General features: G+C 30.0%; 1 protein-coding gene across 1 annotated transcript in view; it reads right to left on the bottom strand.

The window, feature by feature from the left end:
* LOC136975302 (zinc finger SWIM domain-containing protein 5-like) overlaps window positions 1-22,126 on the bottom strand; it is a 128,927-nt gene that overhangs the window by 10,960 nt on the left and 95,841 nt on the right. Inside the window, 7 exon segments of the mRNA XM_067270348.1 lie at window positions 874-1,029; window positions 2,754-2,906; window positions 3,015-3,224; window positions 4,936-5,142; window positions 7,250-7,400; window positions 8,807-8,955; window positions 9,045-9,188. Of these exon segments, the coding sequence (XP_067126449.1) occupies window positions 874-1,029; window positions 2,754-2,906; window positions 3,015-3,224; window positions 4,936-5,142; window positions 7,250-7,400; window positions 8,807-8,955; window positions 9,045-9,188 (1,170 nt within the window).

A 22,126-nucleotide genomic window follows, 5' to 3' on the forward strand; every position in this document is an offset into this window, starting at 1 on the left:
CTGTGAATACATCCGGATTGAATTATATTTCTATTTTCCTATCAATATCAAGTTATATTACTCCCACATACAGTATGTATGCGTAAAGTGACTAGACTCCCGAATTAGGCAGGACAGTCCCAGTTTTTAATATGCTGTCCTGATTTTTAAACTGTTTTATAATCATATTCAAAAACAGCCAATATTCATTGCATGAACTACAAGTTAAAGAAGAATTGCATACAAGTTACAGCATAAAATTTTTAATATCCAATTGTGTGAATCATTTATAAAAGGGAATTGATGGTTTTTGCTAATTATCTGAGTAAAAAAAAAAAAAAGTTAAAGCGAACAAAGCTGCATTGAAGCTATAGTTGAACCATTTATATGTCAAATTGATTACACAAAGTTATACAAAAAATGTAAAAATAGAATAATAAGGATTATTCCAAGGATATACTATTTGTTAGATAAAAGCTATGCCTGTAATAGCACATTCTACAATGTTTATTTAAATTTAAATTTTAAAAAATATATGTTATTTTTTAATTGATTTCTATAAATTTTGTTTAATGGAGTTAATCGATTTGGCAAATGAGTAACTCAATTAATTGCTCATTGTGACTATCACTGTAGGTCATTATTTTGCAAATAAGAATATATGGATAAGTAAAATGTTCGTTAGTTATTTGTAACATCTGTCATTGATGATGTCTGAAATGCAATGATTGTTGGATGAAATTGATCACACGACAACCTGAACACACTGAAACACCCAGGCTCATGTCCTGCTTTTTACGTTTCATAACAAATTTGAAATTATAAATATTACAAATATCAAAATGTGTTTAATAACCTTATTTTTAATAGTCTAAAAATGCATTAAATTCTTACCATAGAACTGATCAAATGATTTGGCATCTGGAAGTAGAGACGATTCCGCTAAGGTATCAAAAAGTGAACCGACGGGATCAAGAGGATGGCCTATCCAACCTTCTGTGTTGCAGTGTAATGGATGATTTGTTATCCCAGAACTAGAACATGACACCACTGTAAAAAGTAAGTTTATTTTAATAAAATGTTTTAAAATTTACTTTTAAAATTATTAATAAACTACACATTTTTATTACACAATTATTTATTAAATTATTAAACGTATTACTAAATTATCCATTTTCCTTTAAAAGTATGGGTAGCAGCATTATATTAAAATATTCCAAATTTGTGTAGTAATTTATTATTAACATTAATATTTTTGGTTATAATAATAATTAATGTAATTATCTAAACACATCCAGATCTTTATCGGTAAAAACACTGAGCAAGAGAGAATAAATACAGCAGATCCCACTTTTTATAATGTAATTGGTTCCCAGAAAATTGTTATAAATTAAATTATCTTATTTTCTTGAAAAAACAGTTTTAATTACACAATAATTTACAGAGACAACCAAAAAATACAACGCAAATACAGTACTTAGAAAATAGCGAGGTTGAGGCCAAAGTTTTAAACGCAAAACGTGTACGTCGGACGTTCGGCGCCGCTTTCCCGTAAGCCTAGAAGTTTGACAATGGCCTTTGGAACGTCGAGCACGATTCCACCGACTTTCCAAACACCATTGCCAAACTTCTAGGCTTACGGGAATGCGACGCCGAACGTCCGACGTACACGTTTTCGCGTCGAAAACTTCGGCCTCAACTTTACTAATTTTTACCTGTGTAAAGTGAGCAACCGTAATGCAAGTGTCTACTAGATAAACAAATACTGCACTTGAATCTAATTTTCAAAAGAAGTCAAACATTTCTGAATCAAATTTGATCCATTTTTGGACATGAGATTATATAGGTAACAAAAATTTAGAAAATTTTATTCATTTTCTAAAATCTTTCTTGGTACACGTTAATATAAGGCCATGCACATGAAGATTAACCTCTCCCATATTGTGTATAACAGCCTTCATTCAGTTCCTCCTTAATCTACTGCATTGTTTTACTCTATGTACCTACACTGTAAAAATAATAAACGATACTTTACATCAAAATTTAAATAATGTAAAATATTCTTTTAAAAATCCCATGCATTGGCCTTATTAATAAAATTCACATTATTGAATTACTTTCGATTCCTCTAGCTAGCAAAACTTTTGTACATGTACTATTGTACTATTACTAAACTATGTCAAACTAGGGAGACACGAAATGTCATGGGGTCATAAAGCATTTAAATATTTTCAATAAATACAGAAAAACATGCCATAACAAATTTATTTCTTACAAACTAAAAGTTTAAATAGAAGCTGAGTACTAATGAACAAATATTTTGCTTTATTTTATTCACTGATATAAAATGCCTCTATCAGTCATTTCAGTTGTCGGTAGCTATTAATTGAATGCATTTCGTGTCTATGTGTTCGTAAAATGTGTATATGCAGTGTTCTCAGCAGAAATTTTCATCAACCAGATAAAACAAAGGTATAGTCAGGTGGACCAAAAAAAAATAGTGCATATTATAAAATTCGTTATTATTTGAGTCATGTTCTCATATATTTTATAAATCATAAGATTTCTGTTGTTTTCTGTTGAATCAAAAGATAGAATTTTATGAAATGTTAATGATTGATATTGTGAGAAGGTTAAGATGTAGAATTTAAAATGGCTACCTTCTTCAAAATTAATTGCATTTGCTATAATAATAGTTATTTATCTTAATCGTAACAAATTGCCAATGAATAATTGTTGTTATAATTTTCTTAACAACAGGAAAATTTCTTTACCTCCTCTCTCCTGCTCGGTCTGCCATCTACACTGCCATTCTCTTTGTTGCCGTTTCATAGTTCTTACGATTGCAACGGCCAAACGCAACGCTTCCTGTTGGTAGCCATGAGAGCGTAATGCCTCGACACGAGCACAGGCAGTTGGGATATGTTCTGAGAAAAATGAATGCAAAAAAGTTGCAACGTTACCATTTGCAAATAAATTTAAAATACTTAATATTTTAATAGTTATATTATATAAAAATAATTTGTTTTTATTACCATGCCAAAGTGGATAACCCTGAGAATTAAATGGTCCTGACAATGGAAGATCAGCACTCGACGTCTGACTATCATTGGCAAGAATAAATTTTAAATGGGGATCGTCCCAGCTGAGATGACAAGCTTCTAAAGCTCTGTGAAAAATTGTTCGAGGTTGAGGAGGTTGATGATGGCTAGGCGAAGGGGGAGGTCTCTCTTGACCGTGAGGCTCTGTAAACATGTCAAAATTTATAAATATTAAATTCTGTTAAAAGGTATAATTACATCGTTGATGAGTAATTTCATCAGTCAAACTGAATCTACCATGTTATTTTATACATTCCAGTATAAATAGATTTAAATTAGTGATAATCGTTATAATAAATTACAATTTATCACCAAGTATTATAAGTTTATAAACATAAATTTTATAGAAGTTTTTATATCTGAATCAAGTTCTTTCCATTAAGTTCTATGTACATATTCTACAATATAGACTTTAATTACTATTTATTTATATGCAAAATATATTTGAATGTTCAATTTTTATGCCTTTGTGTCCTTAACTTAAGTTCTAGTTGACGATTTATGTTGAAATTATATTTGAATGTCTTATTATAAAATACTGTTTATAACTAACTCATGAAATGACTGTATTTAGTTTGAGTATTTATAAGTGATTTGAGACAAAACTTTTCTAAATGTAGTGTCACTGTTTTCAAAATATACAAACGCTAGTCACTGTAATGAAAAATGAAAATACACTTTAATCTCTTGTTAGGTTTCTTCTTGATAGTAGAGAAACCAACATAACATTCAGTTAAAATAAATAAGTCTCTATTCTTTTCTTTATTTCATAATTACTTAACTGCAATCTTTTTAACGTTGCAATTTTAACATTTTTGCTTAATTTTATATAATACTTCGCAAATTTCTTAATATACTTTTATAGAAATTATCTGGGAGAAAGTTGAATTCTTATAATAAAATAAACATTGTCTCAGTCAAAGAATAGCCAAAGTTAATAAATCAAAGTTATAAAATACGTTAATAATGAATTTCATAATACCATAAAGTTAAGATGCAAAATTTGTAATCATAAACAATAGTCCACGTTTATCATTCTGAGTTAAAGCTTTTCAAGTCCTACAAAGTGACAAAATTGAACTGTTCGAAACTACTCTTAATCATTCTAAATTGGTTATTTCATTGCATATGTATAAAAAGAAATAAACAACCAATACAGAGCAGCAATAGTTTTCAAATGAAATATTAATGATAATGAAGACAATCAAAAATATTCGTTTTCATATTAAAAAAATTGCTGGATACGTATATGTATGTGTGTGTTGTAGATTTATTGTTTATTTTTATTTAAAATTGTTCTTTAAAATATATATTTTTTTCAGATAAACAATGACAAACATACTTCTTGGTGAGCTTCAAGAAAAAAAAAGAATATATCTGTTTGTTTATTAATTTTATTTTTAAAAATAGAAAAATATAAATAAAAATTTATATATAAAGTTCATGAACTTGGTTTTTATGAAACTGTTTACTTAGAATTTTATATAAAATAGACATGAATTTCAACTGAATATTAATTTAGATTTAACGTATTTCAAAAAATAAACTCGGACAATTTCTATATACAACTCTCCTAAGTTTTAATTAATATTTATTTCAATTACTTTTCAGTTATAATTGACTACAACAATTATATAAATTATTATAGATATATGTATAAAACTATATATGAAATTTATAACATTAATTCCAGAATACTAAGTATTATATCTGGAAATAATTTTAATCGTGTTTGGAGTGGTGAGATAGATAAGATTTATATATTATCTTTATGGTGTTTGGTTTTCTGTTATAAAATAAATGACATAAATCAGTTTGGCTTTTCTAGATTTGTAAAACTCGAATTAAAAGGTACCATTTCCTTCGTCGTCCGAAGAATCTGAAGAACTATCGTCCACCAAAGGCATTCTACCACCGCCATTTACCATTCTTGTGGGGCGGAAGTCAGCATCTTCCAATGGACAAATGTGCATATTTGCCCATTTTTCTAACAGGCTTCGACACTGCTGTCGCTCTAATTGTGTGGAGTGGGGATTCAGGACTATGCAGACCCATAGTGCACCTAAAATTACACATTAAATACAATCAAACGAGTAAGATTATAAAATTATTTATTTTAAATGTAATTCTTGAATTATTCATAATTCTTGTAAATATAAATTTTTTATGAAATTATTTATTAGAAACAATAAAACTCACATAATTGAGAATTTACGTGATGTTTATACTAAATATTCACACAAATTTTTAAATGTACTAGCCATCAGATCAAAGCAATAATTGCATGAATAAAATATCAACACTCAAGTAAGCTATCAAATTATAAAACCTAGTTATAAAAGAGTGAGCTTGTAAAGAAGTTCTTCACTATTTTAAAACTTTGCAAGACTTTATCAAAATAAGAAAGGATAACAGACACTCAGAATGGGAGACAGTAATCAACTGCCAACAGAAAGTAATTCAACATTTAGAAGTATTAAAGTCAGATATTTTTCTTTCCTTTAACGATTTCAAAATCAACATTATAATTGATCTTTATCATACTGACTGTATATTGCAAAACCTGTGTAAAATAGTAGTAGACACTAAAAAAACAGAACAAAGTGAAATACTTGCTTGTCTAATATAGAAATAGAAGGCCTTTTGGAAACTAATTTCTTAATTTTACCTGCATAACAACAGTTAAATTTTAAATCATAATTAATATTGTAACTTGTGGATTAAGATCAAGGTCGACTTCTCAGTGACAAGAGATACAGTCTATCCTCTTTTTTTCTTTCTTTGTTAAAATTGTACTTTTATCATCTGGAAAATAGAGGTGAAAATACAACACCAATGTTTCTCTCCAACTGTTCTCTAGAAGAGTCAATCAATAAAAACCTAATCCTCTATATAACAGAAACCTAGAAAATAAAATTCTGGCTAATACCATTGCATTCCATTTTGGCAAGTTTTACTATACAGGTATCCCTTGTACAACATGGCATTTCTACAATGCGGTTTTTGGTTTCTCTGTAACACACTTCAAGAATTTGGGAAATCCTCCATACAAAATTTCACAACTTTTAAGTGCAAACTGTGCTTGAATAAAAAAAAAATCAAATGACAAACATGCGTGTTGTCTCAAATTTTCCCATCAATTTAAAATATTGAAAATTTCAATTTGTTTTGTCTTTCGTCGGGTTTACTTCAATGAAAACTGATAGTGCAATTAATTAATATGCCTTTGTGTCCTTAACTTAATTTAAACTTATCTCATCTACTAGTACTTTATCGATTAACAGGACTTATGGATGCAGCAATTAGGTCTTACAGATCAGAAATAATATTGTTTATTTAAATCACCTGTACTGTACTTTATCAATTAACAGGTGCTATTTAAATAGCACCTGTTAATTGATAAAGTACTAGTAGACGAGATAAGTTTAAATTTAAACTGATAGTGCAATTTTCTTCTTCCTTGTCCTAGCTTTCCTATTAACCAGACAATACCTCCTGAGGTCTTTTATGGAAAACTGGCCCATATTTAGGTTTAACTAATGTGAAGAAAACCTGAAAAACTCCACGTGGCCAGCCTGTTGGTGAGGCCACAACAAACTACCAGTGGTTTGCACTTTGCAATTGATGAACCTTAGAAACAGAAAAGAATACTATACTTTTGTTAACTTTTGGAGCTTAACCCCATGTTTTGTATTAGTCCTTTGTTTCATATAGAATGGTTTTGCATAACATGACGCTTTTCCATAATCTAATTACCATGTTATACGAGGGAACGTGTATTTTAAAACAGATTAATTCAGTGCAATAGATAGTACAATTTATATTATTTGAGTTTTCATAATCTAAAAAAATTTCCTTATAGAAAATAATGAATTAATATGCTATAAACATTCCTGTTTAGACATTAAAAAAGGACAAAATTTTTAACTTTATTCTATATTATGAACCCTGAATTTAACTGAATACTTCAGTGATCAATTCATTGACATCATCATTTTTTCATAACTAATATTAAAATCAAGATATTATTTGTTGATTTAAAAAAATACATTGACCATAGCAGAAATAAAACCATAATGAATATTTAAAACACATTAACATTTCTATAAAATTGAACATTTATATATATATATATATATAAATGTAAGAATAATAAATATAGTTCTTACCAAGTTGGTCCCATAGTTGACGGCATTTATCTGTCATGGGAGTACCCTGAGAAAGCCAGATAACCAATCGAGGATCAGCTAGGAACTGTTCTGTGATTAGCCTAAGCATACGGGCACCATTAGAATCTCTAGCTCTTAACATTTCCTTAACCTATATAATTAAAGACATTATTAAAAAAATAATTATTACATATAACAACAAATAAATGAAATCTTTAATATATAATAAAATACTATGCAATAAACATGATGATCGTATAAGTTGACTCAGACACATATACATACACAGTATGTAAGTATATACTATATATACTATGTTAGGCTCAAAGATTGAAAACACTCAATGAATAGAAAAGACCACAGCATGTTCTGATATTTTTTAAAATGCCATGTTGCAAAATTTTTTTCAGGACTGTTTAAAAAATTGACATGTTCAAACAACATTAACATACCAGAATGCATTGTTGCAGAAGCAACAGGAGGCATTTTTATCACACATGCAAACAATCTACCATCTTAACCTCATTAAGGAAGCAGAGTGGAGCCAATTCAGTCATTCATCAGTTTTCATCTGATGTCATATCAGTGAACACATTTGTGCTTTATCAGTTGGACACCAAAGAAGGCCTACTTGAGATGTTCTAAGCTTACAATGACTTTACAACTGCCGACAAAAAGCTTCGTCGACATACGTGATACGCCTTTGAGTTCACTATCTCTTCAGTCTCAAATATAACATCTGGAAGTAAAAGGGCTTTGTAAGCTGTACTGTATGTATAAAAAAGATATCAACTGTAATATTAAGTGCCATTCTAACAGTTCCTGCAAAATTAACTAAGTGTAGCCACTGTTCCTGATTAGGATACGTGATTAAATATCTGTATTAAATTCTTTATTTGCTACCTACAAAATAAACAGAAAATGACTGATATGATACGATACATTGATAATGTTGGAATGCATTGTGATAATTTTTTTAACAGTCCAAAAACAAATTTTGCATTGTGGCATGTTTTATAATATGAGAAGGCAAAATTTCTTGTTTTGATTATTTCTGTAAAGCTACAACCTGCTCAATAAACAGAAAAGAATAACCAGAATATTTTTTATCTTTGCTTTACATATATATCTGCAACAATGCAGTGTGTATATTATATACAAAAATACATTTGTATTTCTGTAAAATGTCAGGCAAAAAAAATTCTCTTTCCAGTTCTAGGATCCACACTGAATGAATAACTGGAAATCTCTAGGAAGATTAAAGAATTTTGCAAATGGGCATGGGAAAAAAAAACAATAATTCTGTTGAATGGCATTGATGCCATTTAACAGAATTATTGTTTTTTTCCCATGTTCATATCAGTGCTCTGAGGGAATTTCTTTGTTTTTTTTTTTTTTCAATGAATCGATATTCAGTTTTAACATTTATTATTGATTTTGTTTCATCTTATATACCAGAATTATTATTTAGTGTAGAAAGTCTATTATACAAATTTAAGAATGTTTTTATTTGAATAATAAGTAATTTGTATTTCACTTGTAATATTAAAATACTACCTTGGAGAAAAGAGCATTGAGTTGTTTATTTGCACTGTAATAGCCTCCCTGAGACAGGTATGTACGGACTTGTTCACTAACTTGCTCCTCATCTAAATGCCACGAATGTTCTTCATCTGCTGGAGCTCCAGCGGTAGGATCAGGTGCCCCTACGTAAAGACATTAGTTTTACTGTTACTTTCTACTTTTTAAGTATTTAAATATTCTACACAAGTTTAAATAATTAGCGAAAAAATACCTGCGATGCGATTGATAATGGAACGGGTCTGAAGTATATCATCAGCTAGTCGTTGAGCTGTTGGTAATACTTCCGTATGATGTTCTGCAATGAGGTATTGTACTAACTTTTGCAATTGTTGCCTGTCTAACTGGAGAAGAGTTTCTACATAAAATATATTTTATTATTTAATTTAAAAAAAATAAAATTATTGAAAATAATAATTTTAAATATATTTAAAAGTTGTTTAAAAATTAGCAGTTACATGACTAAGTGGTTATTTACAATACAGAAATTCAATTTCTTAAAAGTTATACATCCAATAACATCTATATTCACGTATGTGGTTACGAGGTTTTACATGGCTAAGATGGAGGTAACAACATTCTACAAAATAGAGAGAGAACACACAATAGCTTAGTTTGTCGGTTGCATTTAGTTTTTTTGTCTTGACTAGTTACCAACTGACAATGATAAAAACAGAGATGATGACTGCTCACTCCAGATGTCTGTCCCCACAGTTTCATTTGACTTTTACCAATTGAATATTTGAAGCAGAGGTCTGAAACACCCATTTGCCAATCAGCAGCAATTGATTAAAGCCCAAGAAAAAGGGTCTATTAAAGGTTAAGTAAAAGTTTACTATTATCGAAAACTCAAATATTTAGTGTTTTAGTTTCACATCCTTTCTCTTCTTACAATTTTGAAAAGAATGAAGTTTGCTAATTCTGTGGAAACTATTGTTTTCTATAATCTATTGCTTAAAATTCCTTATAAGTCTTTAAAAATTGTTCAAAGAAATCACAGATTAAGTCTGGAATCTCATATACTCTATATACAATTAAAATTTTGTGTTGTAATATGTATAATATAAAATTTTTAGACATATTTTTGCATGTTAACAGGTATTTTACTATTGTTTATTAATTTTTTTTAATTCTGTAAATTGATGACTGTGAAGTTTTAAAATTATTTTACCGAATAGAAAATATTTAAGTTGGTCAGATGACTGCATCAATAACAACTTCCTTCTCACAAGAAACAAATACTTCCAAACTAACCAACCCATTTTCATCAATGAATATGAACTGAAATATCAGACATGTCATTCCCCGATCCTCATTCGGATACGATAAACCTGTAAATCAGTATTGATTATTGGCTATTTAATTTAATTGATGAAGTTATAAATTTCTATACCGTACTGTATTTTTGATTATATATTTTATTTTGGTACAAGAGAGCATGATGATATAAAACGTGCTCTAAATAAATTTTGTATTGTAGCAGATTATAACAATTATTTAATCAAAAATTAAATAAATCTTTACTTAATGTATGAGTTGTAATGGAACAAAATTTAACGTAAATGGTATTGTGAATAATATGTAATGGTAAATACAGCTAAATATAATATAATGAATTATAATTCAGCATAATTGAATGAATATATTAACAAATTTGAATAACGTTTAGTTAATAAAACGTCACATGTGTAATAATAATAAATAAAATTCCAGTTATATATTTCTAAACAATTTTAATATCAATATTAACAACACAAATCATTATTAATAAAAACTGTGTGTCTGGTTTACTTAAATTTTTCCAGTAAACATTCAAATGCAGCAAAGGGGCAGTTAAATCGATGTATATTAGACAAACAGGCTGTATTCGATATTAGTTGGTAAACTAAAACATACTGTAACAAGCAATTATTTACACAATGCCGAGCTGCAATTTGTAATTTATTTAATTTAAAATATATGCTTTCTGCCTGAAATTAACAGTGTCTTGCCCCTGTACACCATACTTTTCCTGTTATCAAAAGAGAGAGTCGTGCCAGTCATCTATTTAACTCCATCGAAGGGAAAATTTTGAATTAAAATAACATAACATCTAGTTGCATCAGATGTTTGTATACAGTTAATTGGGACCTCCTGTCCCTAATCTCTCCATACCTCATCTCAGCTTTCATCTGTCCAACTCCATTCTTGAAATTAAGGAAGGACAGACAGACAGGCAGACTGATGACAATGGGAATTTGTCTATAGTTTTTTCAAATTGCAGCCCAATTAAAATAAAGGCTCTAACAAAGACCATTTTGTTGTCAGGTCTTTACAACTTACGTAAACAGTTAGATGTTGGAATTTTTTCTGTTTAAATGCTTTGCAAAATGTTGGATAATTTCTTTTCTAAAAAGCAATGTTTCTATCTCATGGGTCACATATAAAGCCTTAACAGGCCGTATCTGGCCACTAGTTTGCAACCCGAGTTAGATAGACGACCGACACAACTCTGTTGCTAACAGAAAAGTATGATATACAGGGCAAGACACTACAGTACTAATTTGAGGTGTAAAACGTACATTTTAAATTAAATAAATTATAAATTGCAGTTCAGCATTGTGATGATATCACAATAAATATTTTGCTCATTTATTTTGAGGTTATCTTTCTTCAGCATATATGCATATGTAAACAAGATTTGCAAAACTTATGACTAATTATCCCATATATCAGAAATGGACAATCTGCGGCGTTCGCCGACTTTTTCCACGAGTCGTATGCTATCGAGATCCTTAAACATATTTATATCGTAGGTAATTTACAGCATATTCACGGGCCCAGTGAACAAAAATTAAAAAGCTATATATGATAGAAATTGAAATTGACATTTAATTAATTGAATTGCAATATTAAAATTCTCACTAAAAATAAATAAGTACAAATATTTTTTCCTAAATTTTTGTCAGTGATTATAAACAAACAAGAATTATGTAATATAAGTAATAAAATTATATAAAATCTAATGTCAGATTGCGCCAAAACACTAAAAACATCAAAATAGCATCGTGTGGTCGGTCTCTTGCTGTGGAAAGGTTGTCTATGTCTGCCATATACATTAAAATTTGGAAAAATACATTCCACAAATAAATAAATAAATATATATTAGAGATCAATTTTTTAAGAAGTCTTTCTATTCTACATAAACTTTATTTTAATTTTTATATTATTACAGTAGGTGTATAACTTATGTAATTGTTTAGAATGAAGAAAAAGGGATGAGAAATAGGAGAGAGAGACCAGAAAAGAAGTATACAAGGAATAATAACATCCAATATGTTACAAAGAAATAAGCCTGTTTTCTTCACATTTATGGAAATGGGAATGAAAAAATATTATGCATATAATCACAGTAATAAGTCATATATATATCAATTATTATAAAATAAACAAAGATATTCTTTTTAAATTAAAAATTAAAAATTAAACAAAGAAAGTGCCGAGACAAAAATAGTAATAAAACAAGAATTAACGGCAATGTGCTTTCATCATATCTGTATCTAAGATATTACAAGATGTAGCAAATGCAATATATGACATTTCCAATTTAATTAGATTTAAACAAACGTTAAAATATCATTGCATATTAAATAATAGATGTGAGTATCAAATCTGCTTATTAAAGTTTGTAAGAAACAATTCATTTCAATCTTTTCTGCTAATATTTTCTTATAAAAATTAAACCAATTACTGTTTAATCAGAATTAATAAAATATTAATTATATTTAAATGTAGCCTTGAATGTTCTTTTTTTCAATATATTAATAAAATATTTTATTGTAATAACATTAAAGATGGATAAATAAATACAGTATAATAACCACATTGCAGTATATGTTATTTATGCTTTGATATTTTTAATCAAAACAGAATAATCCCTGTTTAACAGGTTATTTTCTTTTTTTTTGTCTAGATAATTCTTTCATTCTCGTTAACAATTTTGCCAACAGATGGAGTCACTTTTGAGTTCACGAATTTATCAAATATATATATATATATATATTTTAATTGTAATTTAATACGTTAATTGTAATTATAAGAATTCTCTTTATTTTCTTGGTAAAATCAAAATTTTCTAAATGCAAAACATATATTTTAATCAGAAAATAAATAGGAAAAAAAGCTTTAAAGTATAATTTAAATATGTATTTTTATGCATATAAATTGTGGATTGTGAAAACCTCACCGCCAGTAAGAATAGAAATTTTATTTCTACTAACTTTTTCAAATATATTGTACTTTTTTAATTGAAATATATTTCTTGTCAACAATTATATAGGCTTATATACTGTAACAATGTCAAATTATAAATTACTTTTTTTAATTAATTTCTTATGTGTTATGTTTTACATCATATATAAAATTAAATATTATACAAATTTAAATTACACATAAGATATTATTATACAAATAAATAATCTCAATAATTATATTGGAAAATTTGGTTAGTGTTACCTTAGGTGCCAAGATGGCGGCCCGTCTCTGATTCCAGCAAGGAAACAGTGGGACGCACGTTCTAACCTAACCTATTCTAATAAATAATCATAGTTATTAGCAACCAAATTATAGGTTAGAACGGTCGTCCCACTGTTTCCTTGCTGGAATCTGAGACGAGCCACCATCTTGGCACCTAAGGTAACATTAACCGAAAATTTAAGTGTGTCACAAATAAATTTTAGGATGTGATAATAAATAAAATCATTTTATTTTTTTTAATCAGTAGCTGACCCGGCCACGCATTGTTGTGGCTCAAAATGTATCTATTATAAATGTATAACACTTCCCCCGTGGGGGGAATTTCAAAAAATCCCTTCTTGGTGTACATTCACTTGACGTACCCTATTAAAACGCAATCAAAAATGCATCTAAAATAGTATAATAAAAGCAGAGTTCTTCACAGTAAGCCTTAATCCTGTCCCTCTCTCCCGCAAGGAAATATCGAAAAATCCCTTTTTAGTGTATATTCTGTTGATGTAATCTATTAAAATGCAATTAAAAATGCAAAAAATCGCATGTAAAATAGTATCTTAGAAGCCAAGTTCGTCACAGTAAACCTTAATCCTGTCCATCTCCCCCAGTGGGGGGAATTTTGACATGTATATTATATAAAAACACGTGCATATTCGAATGCAACGTTGTGTCAAAATTTCAAAGAAATCGGTAGGAACTAACGAATGTTATATTTTATTTATATAGATAGATAGAAAATGATCTGCTTTAGTCCATTCTCATAGAAAAGCAAACTCAGGTCGTCAGAGTTAGCGCCATCTGTTGGACATAAAAGCCTTAATCCATATATAAAGATATTTTTGGAAGGGGGGAAATGGTGGTCTTCACATATGCCAGAAACCTTTGCGAGAGTGTATTAAACAACTTCCCAAAGTTTTGTGGCAATCGAATAAATGGTGTAGTAATGCATGAAGGACGGACACACACACGCACACACACACACACAAAGACATACATTTGTTTTTATATATATAGATTACATCTTAATATTATACAATAATGTAATTTCTAGAAATCACAAAACATATTAAAAACAATTAAATATTTTTTATCATCCTAACACTTCCTAACGCTAAATGTTATCTGATGGTAGACTTAAGTAGATCTAAAGATAATATTTCTCGAAAAATGGGAAGTTGTCATTGGGCTGCAATTTAAAAAAATTGTAGACCTATAAATTTCCACTGTTGTCTGCCTGTTGTCTGTCCTTCCTTAATATTGAGAAAGGTGTTGGATAAATGTAATTCAAGACATGATATGGAAACCTTACAGGCAGAAGGCTCCAATTAATTATATATGAACTTCTGATGCAAACCAGAAATCACATTATTTCAATTCAAAAATTTTCCCATGAAAAGAGTTTATATAGACGACCAGCACAACTCCGTTGCTAATGGAAAAGCATGATATACAGGAGCAAGACACTACAGTACTAATTTGAGGTGGAGAGCATATACAGTAGAGCGTCGAAAATTAGCATCAATTGGGGACTGGGGTTGTTCCAATTAGTCATTTGTTCCAATTTCCGACTTTGTACGAAAAAATATATTAACCTGTCCGACGTTCAAATTTTTCTCCATTGCATATCGCTTCCTGTTGAATTTTTCTCCGTTGCATGTCACTTCGTGTTGAATTTTCGTCGATTTTAAGCCTAACGAAAATTTTTATAATAATAATCGAGGCTATCGTATCATTAAAAATTATTTCTTCATTTTGTACAAACAAAATAAATATATTGAAGAATATAAAAAACATGAAAATTATACTTTAGAAGTAAATTTAGTATCAAAAACGTTCAATTCGGCACGACACAGTCCGACTGAAAATCGTTCCAATTTCCGGCCATTTCAATTACCGACGTTCCAATTTTCGACGCTCTACTGTATTTTAAATTAAATAAATTAAAAATATGATTAAAAATTTCAGCCCAGCACTGTGACAATGTCACAATAAATAATTGCTCATTGTGATTACTAATGTTTTTTCATTATATTCTCTTGTTTTTTTTTACGCATTAAGAGTTAAATTGGCTGTTATGATGATACGAAATTGGTTGATTTTTTTTTTCCTTTTTTGCCTTAACAGATTGTTTTTGTAACAAACATTTGTTTTATTTCTTCTTCATTTGAAATCACTTGCAAATATAGACAATCGAGAACATATTAAACCAACAAATTTTTAAAATCTCTAATGGAGTGAATATATTTATATTTTTATAGAACTTGTAATACTGTTATTTGATTTCATTATGACAAAATTAGTATAATTAGCCTCGGGATGCCCTTATATTGGAACATATGCGCTTTTTCATCTGGGTTACCCTTTTCCTAATCCCCGAGAAGCCCCAAATTCCATTATCAACAAATAACAGAAAATTCGTGACTTCTAGCATTTTCTGCAAAGATACAAGAAACTAATAAAAATAGCTGCATGGTGCAATGGACAAATACCATTTATGTAGTTATTTGTTTGTTGCATGTCGATCAAAACCACATTCCGTGTTTTCGAGGCCAAGCTAGCCCCGAGTGCCACCTTGTGGGAGTGCCGATCGGATGTTGAATCATAGAAGCTTCTTGAATAATGTATGACGCCCCCTTTTTAATCTACAAATGCCACTGATTAGCCTATGACTGCATGCTTCCCACTAAAACAGTTTTTAACATGCTCATCATACATTAATTTTGCTTGGATGCTCCATTAATGAAAGGTAATTCTATTTTATTGTGTAGAAGAAATCTTTTAAACAACTATTTTTCAACACAAATTTACTAATGTTATTTCAGAGCCAAAATTCATAAATTTTAATTTTAAACTGTGTTTAATTATTATGAATTATATACAATAACATCTTCAGTGAAAAGAATAACGTGTAAATCTATTTCCATATAACTATCACATTCCAAATATTGTTTTTAATTTCTTATATGTAACACTTCTTTATCGAACTGAATTTTAATTTTTTCTTAATTTCTATAATAATTTGACCTCTCAAAAAACAGGAAGTAGAATTTATACTTTCAAATTAATACTGAATAAATTATAATAATCTCTTTCACTAAAATATTCCTTCTAGAAATAATTTAAATTTATAAATCTAATGTGAAATTTAATATTTAAATAAAAATAGAACAACACATTTCGAGATTTTCAAACTTAGAGTTAAAGTAAAACAGTCATAACTACAAATTTACAAACTCGAAAATATAGTATGTAAAAGTCTAGTATATTTTCATATTTGCCGTCCCTCTGTCTTCTGAACTGAGAATCTGTTTCTGAACTAGTTGTCAGCCTGAGCTAGAAATTCTCTGCCTTTTTCAGATAATCACGACATCTTTAATGCACTGTTTTCATAAACACAGATTTACAACCAATATTAAAAAATCTCCAAGTTTGCTTGTATGGCAGTGTCTTTTTAGAAATTATCCACTCTCCAAAATTAACATTTTCTTTGAGTTCAACATTGCCAGACATACAAGAATTCCATTGAAAGCTTTAAATTTCCATATGCCAAAACCACGTTCAGCCACCAGTGGCTAAATACATAACAACATGGATTTGCACCTGATTAACAGGATGGCCAAATGTAAGTCTTTCAGGTTTTCTTCACGTGTCTGAACCAACTAGGATCCAGTTTCCTGTTAAAACCCTTCCTAAGTGGCATTTCCTGTTGGCAGATTGCCCATGTGTTGTGATTTTGGATTGATGGAATAAGGCAACACATTCTCTAGGCAGGGCCGGATTATCGAATAGACAAATTAGACAAATGTCTAGGGCCCGTAATTCGGAGGGGTCCGGCTTCAGTGCAGAAGATTTCTCAGTTTTAAAACGAGTTAAAAATTATTTAAGAAATTCGATAGGACAGAAAAGGCTGTATTTAACAATGCTTACTAAGCTCCGCTTGACCAGCCATTACCTAAAAGAAGAAAAAAACGGTCAACAGCCACCCGTGTGTCAGAAGTAATGTACGCCACGAGATCTCTCGCACCATCTAGAAATCTTGCTAGGGCCATCTCTCGTGGTAGTACTGATGTATGGTTACGATTTATTTTCTAAATCTAAACTTATACGTCGCGACATCACATATTCGATATAGCGTTCGAGTTGCTCGAGTGCGAAGATATTACAATTCAATAGTGTTTTATAAAAGAGTTAAAAAGGATGACACCACGATATCCGCACCGGGTATCACCCATGCTAGCTACGCTAATGTCACGTTATATAAGATTTGTTTAGAAGCAACTTATTTAAATGGGGCCCCGATTTAAATTTTGTATGGGGCCTGCTAGAGGCTTAATCTGGCGCTGTCTCTAGGCGCTATCTATTTTTGTAATTTTTTTTTCTACAAATAATTAACTTTTTATGTAATACTTATTACTCTGTATTCTACTTTTTTACTAGTAGTAATCTCAGTAGAAAAGTCAATATTGTGATAAAGAAATGAAGAGTGAATAAATGCTTAGAATGTCAACAAATGCATATTTTTACATAAATAAGTTAGCATTTAATTAAAATTTGTTGCTCAAAATTCTAGAGAAAATATAATAACTTATAAATTGCAAAATTGTCAGAAGTTATTATCCATAATTACTTTAAATTAAATTATAATTTTTTTAAAATGCCATTAGTTAGTATATTTGAATCACACAATTTGCTATTGCTACGTTATCTGAAAATATTGACAGAGACAATTTCATCATACTACACAAAAAATATACATTGTAATAGTATGGTGTACCTTTCTTTTATTTCAATCAAAATTATAGAAACAGTTTTTAAAAAAATGTATGCTTATGACATGCAAAATTAATAGTACATTTACTTTCTTATGTTCATAAACACATTTTATAAATCATTGCTCCAAAAGAACAATGAGACAAAAGCTGAATAAATGATTTTTCATTAATTCCAGATCAAAGGTTCATAATAATAATTAAGATTAATTTATAAAACATTGATTGATTAAAAACATTTTGGTCTGGAATTGATAAAAAAATTATTAACTCAGTATTTATGTAATTAGAATCTAAGTAGTAATAATAATAAAACAAATTTATTACTAATCCATACAGATAATAAAAGTTATTTATACCATAATATATATATGAGTTTCCAAATTTAATGTCGTGAGGTTCGTAGAAGCATGTCAAAATTACGAATAATTATAAAGTTCTGAAGTCGGGAAATTTCGGAGGTTGAACCGGAACAAGAAACTGTATTGGTAATATAGACCAGACAAAAAGGAAATAACATGTCTTAAGACAAATACGACGGGTGACAAATGACAGAGGGGGGGTGTCGACCGAAAAAGAAGCTTTGTCAAGGTGCTTGCAAACAAGTGTTGGAATCGAGAAACATAGAGGGGTAAATGGCCACAGGAACATCTGGCAGATCGTTTGGGGTCAAAAATGTCAGAGAAAAGGGCCATAACGGAATAAAATACGAGCGCGGACTTCAAAAAGCTCCGTCAACGCCGCTCAGACCTGTCCTGAACCAGATCGGTCTCGGTTTTCAGATAGAAACAAAAGAGTGACCAATCGGGATGCGGGAGAGGGAAACTAAGACCAATCAAAAGGGTGAGATTCGAGGGAAAATCTTATAAAATCCCCGAATCTCAAGGTCAAAAGGCTGTTCTCCTTCGTACAAGTGAGGTTCCCTTCTGAACAAGTGTTGCCGTAGGAGCTCAGGACCTCCGTCCACCAGACAGTCTCTTATGTCCAAGCCTTTCCTTAGAAGATTGCAGATCCTGTACTTGGTAAAAATTTTTGATGTGGAATTCTTGGGTTGAGGATGCTGGGCCAGAACATTGACCCAGCATCCTCAACCCAAGAATTCCACATCAAACTCCATGGACGTCCACTCCCAGGAAGCTCCGGAGACACCTCAAGTCTTACGTCTCGCCCGTCGGCCAATGATCTTTGTTTTTCTAGCATTATGTAAGTTAACTAGTTGCTAAAATAAACGGTTTTGTGTAAGACACTTGTCATCTTTGTCTCCTCCGCCCCTAGGTTTTTCTGACGTGCAATTAACTTATTGCCCCCTAAAGTTGGCAACCTTATGGTCAATCAAGATATTTACATTCACATTGAAAAAATTACTCCTATTTGCAAAAAAAATATCAGACAAATATCAAAAGCTAATTTTTATATTTCATCTAATATTTCCTAAAGGAAACAAGCACGTATCAATGAGTATATGTGAGATATTAATCTCTATCAGTAAAAACATTTTGACAAAACAAATTAAACTCTTGAAAAACAGAAATAAAAATAAAATTCTCCACCTTCAAATGATACATTGGAGAGTCAAACAAATGTATAAACAATTAAGAGAGTTGTTTTTCCCATGAATTTACAAATGAAATATAGCAAAAACTAACTGACAATAAAACATTAAAACAAGTTTTCATAATGTTGTTATGTCGGATTGATATTTTGTTTCTTTGTCTGTCTGAAAATTCCAGTTTTTGATGTGTTCACATCAAAAACTGGAATTTTCAGACAGGTAAAGAGAGAAAACATGACCAGTAAAGAGCATTTATTTTCTGTCTATTTCACAGCGTTTCTTCTATCAATGTACAGTACCAATGTGTTAATATCCACAGAATAGAACTATTTGTCCTGAAGTCTGAATCATTGAAATGCAGTTTTTAAGCTCATCTTCTGATTGAAATTGCTTGCAGCCCAAGTATTTCTTCAATGGACCAAACAGATGACTGTCTGAAAGTGCTAAATTGGAACTATAAAGGGATGCAAAAAGATTTCCCAACTAAATATTTTCAGTTTTTTCCTGGTTTTCTGAGCAGTCTGCAGCTGTGCATTATCCTACAGGAAAAGCATGACTTTTGATAACAAACCATGCTTTTTGTTGCAAATCGCTTTATGAACAGAATCCAAAATACCACAATAGTATTCACTCATTGTGGTTCCTTCTAGTAAAAATTCAAGATTCACTTTATGACCACAAAAGACAAATGCCATGACTTTTCTATTACTGTCACTCTATCAGCAGACAAATTTAAAAATTTTTGCATCCTTATTCCATTTTGTTTATTTGCCTGATCATGATAATGTGTTAATTATCAAAAGTGCTTGCAATAAAATTTTGAAAAACAAAAAGTATATTTGGTGATTTAGTTTTAATACAATCAACAGTTCTTTTCTTAGTTAATGATAGAGTGACTTTAAACTTTTCTGGTTGAGAAAATCCTTTAGGCTAGGCAAGAGACGAGAAAATTAACATTCAGGTGTTAAACTGAACGCCTGAATGTTAATTTTCTCGTCTCTTGCCTATTCAGCAATCCGCGTGAAGTCCACCATGGTTACAATTATCCTTTAGGCTTCTTCTCAACCACCTCACAGAGACTTTAGCAAGACTATATACATTTTCTTAATTTTTTCAGCACATCCAATATTTATGGATGTTTGTTTCACTCATTCATGAATTACTTGCCTATCATTCAAGATAAGTGATATTCATTCAACACATTGAATCTAGACATCAGTCACCATCCTCCTCCTCCAGTGTTGTCTCAAGCAGATTTGTATCATTCATACACTTGTATATTCTTCAGAGTTTGTTCTCCAAACTGGATGCTGCAAGTCATTGCAAAATTTCTGCTGGTTGACATTTTCACTTAATAGAAAACAATAATATGTTGTGCAATAGCTTCACTGGGTGCATCATTTGCTTTCACAAATAACTGACAACATAGTCGCTGTGACATCATACTATTCTGACAGAACATTCTTGTGTCTATAGCTAAGGACCTCATATTTTTACATGCATCATTATTTAGTGAAGGGAAAGGATCTGTTATATGTTATAGCTTAAGCAACAATAAGTATAAGTCCAGCCTTGCTTATACCTAAAAAACACCTAAATCAGGAGTGGCGAACCTATGGCACGCAAGGAGAAATCATCTGGCATGTAATGTATCATACGATTTCTGTCTTTTTCAATCATCCTTACAGTTTATCATCTGATCATCCTTTTTTCAATCAGCTTTTTTTACATTTATTCTAATTAAAGTGTATTCGTGTAATTTCTTTAAATATCGTTATTCGAAGTCCGAAACTTTGGCACGCATAAACGTCTTTAAAGCTAAGTATGCTTACAATATGGCACGCGAACACAGAAAGGTTCACCATCCCTGACCTAATTAATGCTTTAGAGTGGAATAGGCTAGTTCAATACTTCTATTATTTTTATAGTCAATTTACAGATAATCAATATTATAGACAATACTGAATGTCAGTGTTTAAACATTTGATGTTATCAAATACCAGCCAAATGAGAAATCTAAGGTTAAAGTATTTAATTGCATAATAAAGGACAAACTAGCTTATGATGAACACAGATATGATACTATAATAGAAGACGAAGATTTTCAACAGAAATAATAGTAGAAACACTAGATAAATTAAATTTATTTTAAATAATTACGTAATATTTTATAAAATTATTGTTAAATTTTCTATATAAATAGTAAAATTGATTCTATGTAGGAAATAAATGCTGGAGGTTGTAAACATGGACTAATTACAATAATAATAATATATCTTGTCTATATCAATTAGCATATGATAAAATTGGTTTTGTTATATATCATTTTGTGTAATGTCATTTCCAAGAACCTATTGATGACATTGCGGACTTACTATATTATAAGTTTAAAACATTAATAAAGAATTTAATAATGATTTCAACAATTTCAACTGCATTATTAAATTTAAAACTTTTTCAAAATAT

This window comes from Centruroides vittatus, unplaced genomic scaffold, assembly GCF_030686945.1.
Source record: "Centruroides vittatus isolate TY-2023 unplaced genomic scaffold, ASM3068694v2 contig_370, whole genome shotgun sequence".
Lineage (NCBI taxonomy): Eukaryota > Metazoa > Arthropoda > Arachnida > Scorpiones > Buthidae > Centruroides > Centruroides vittatus.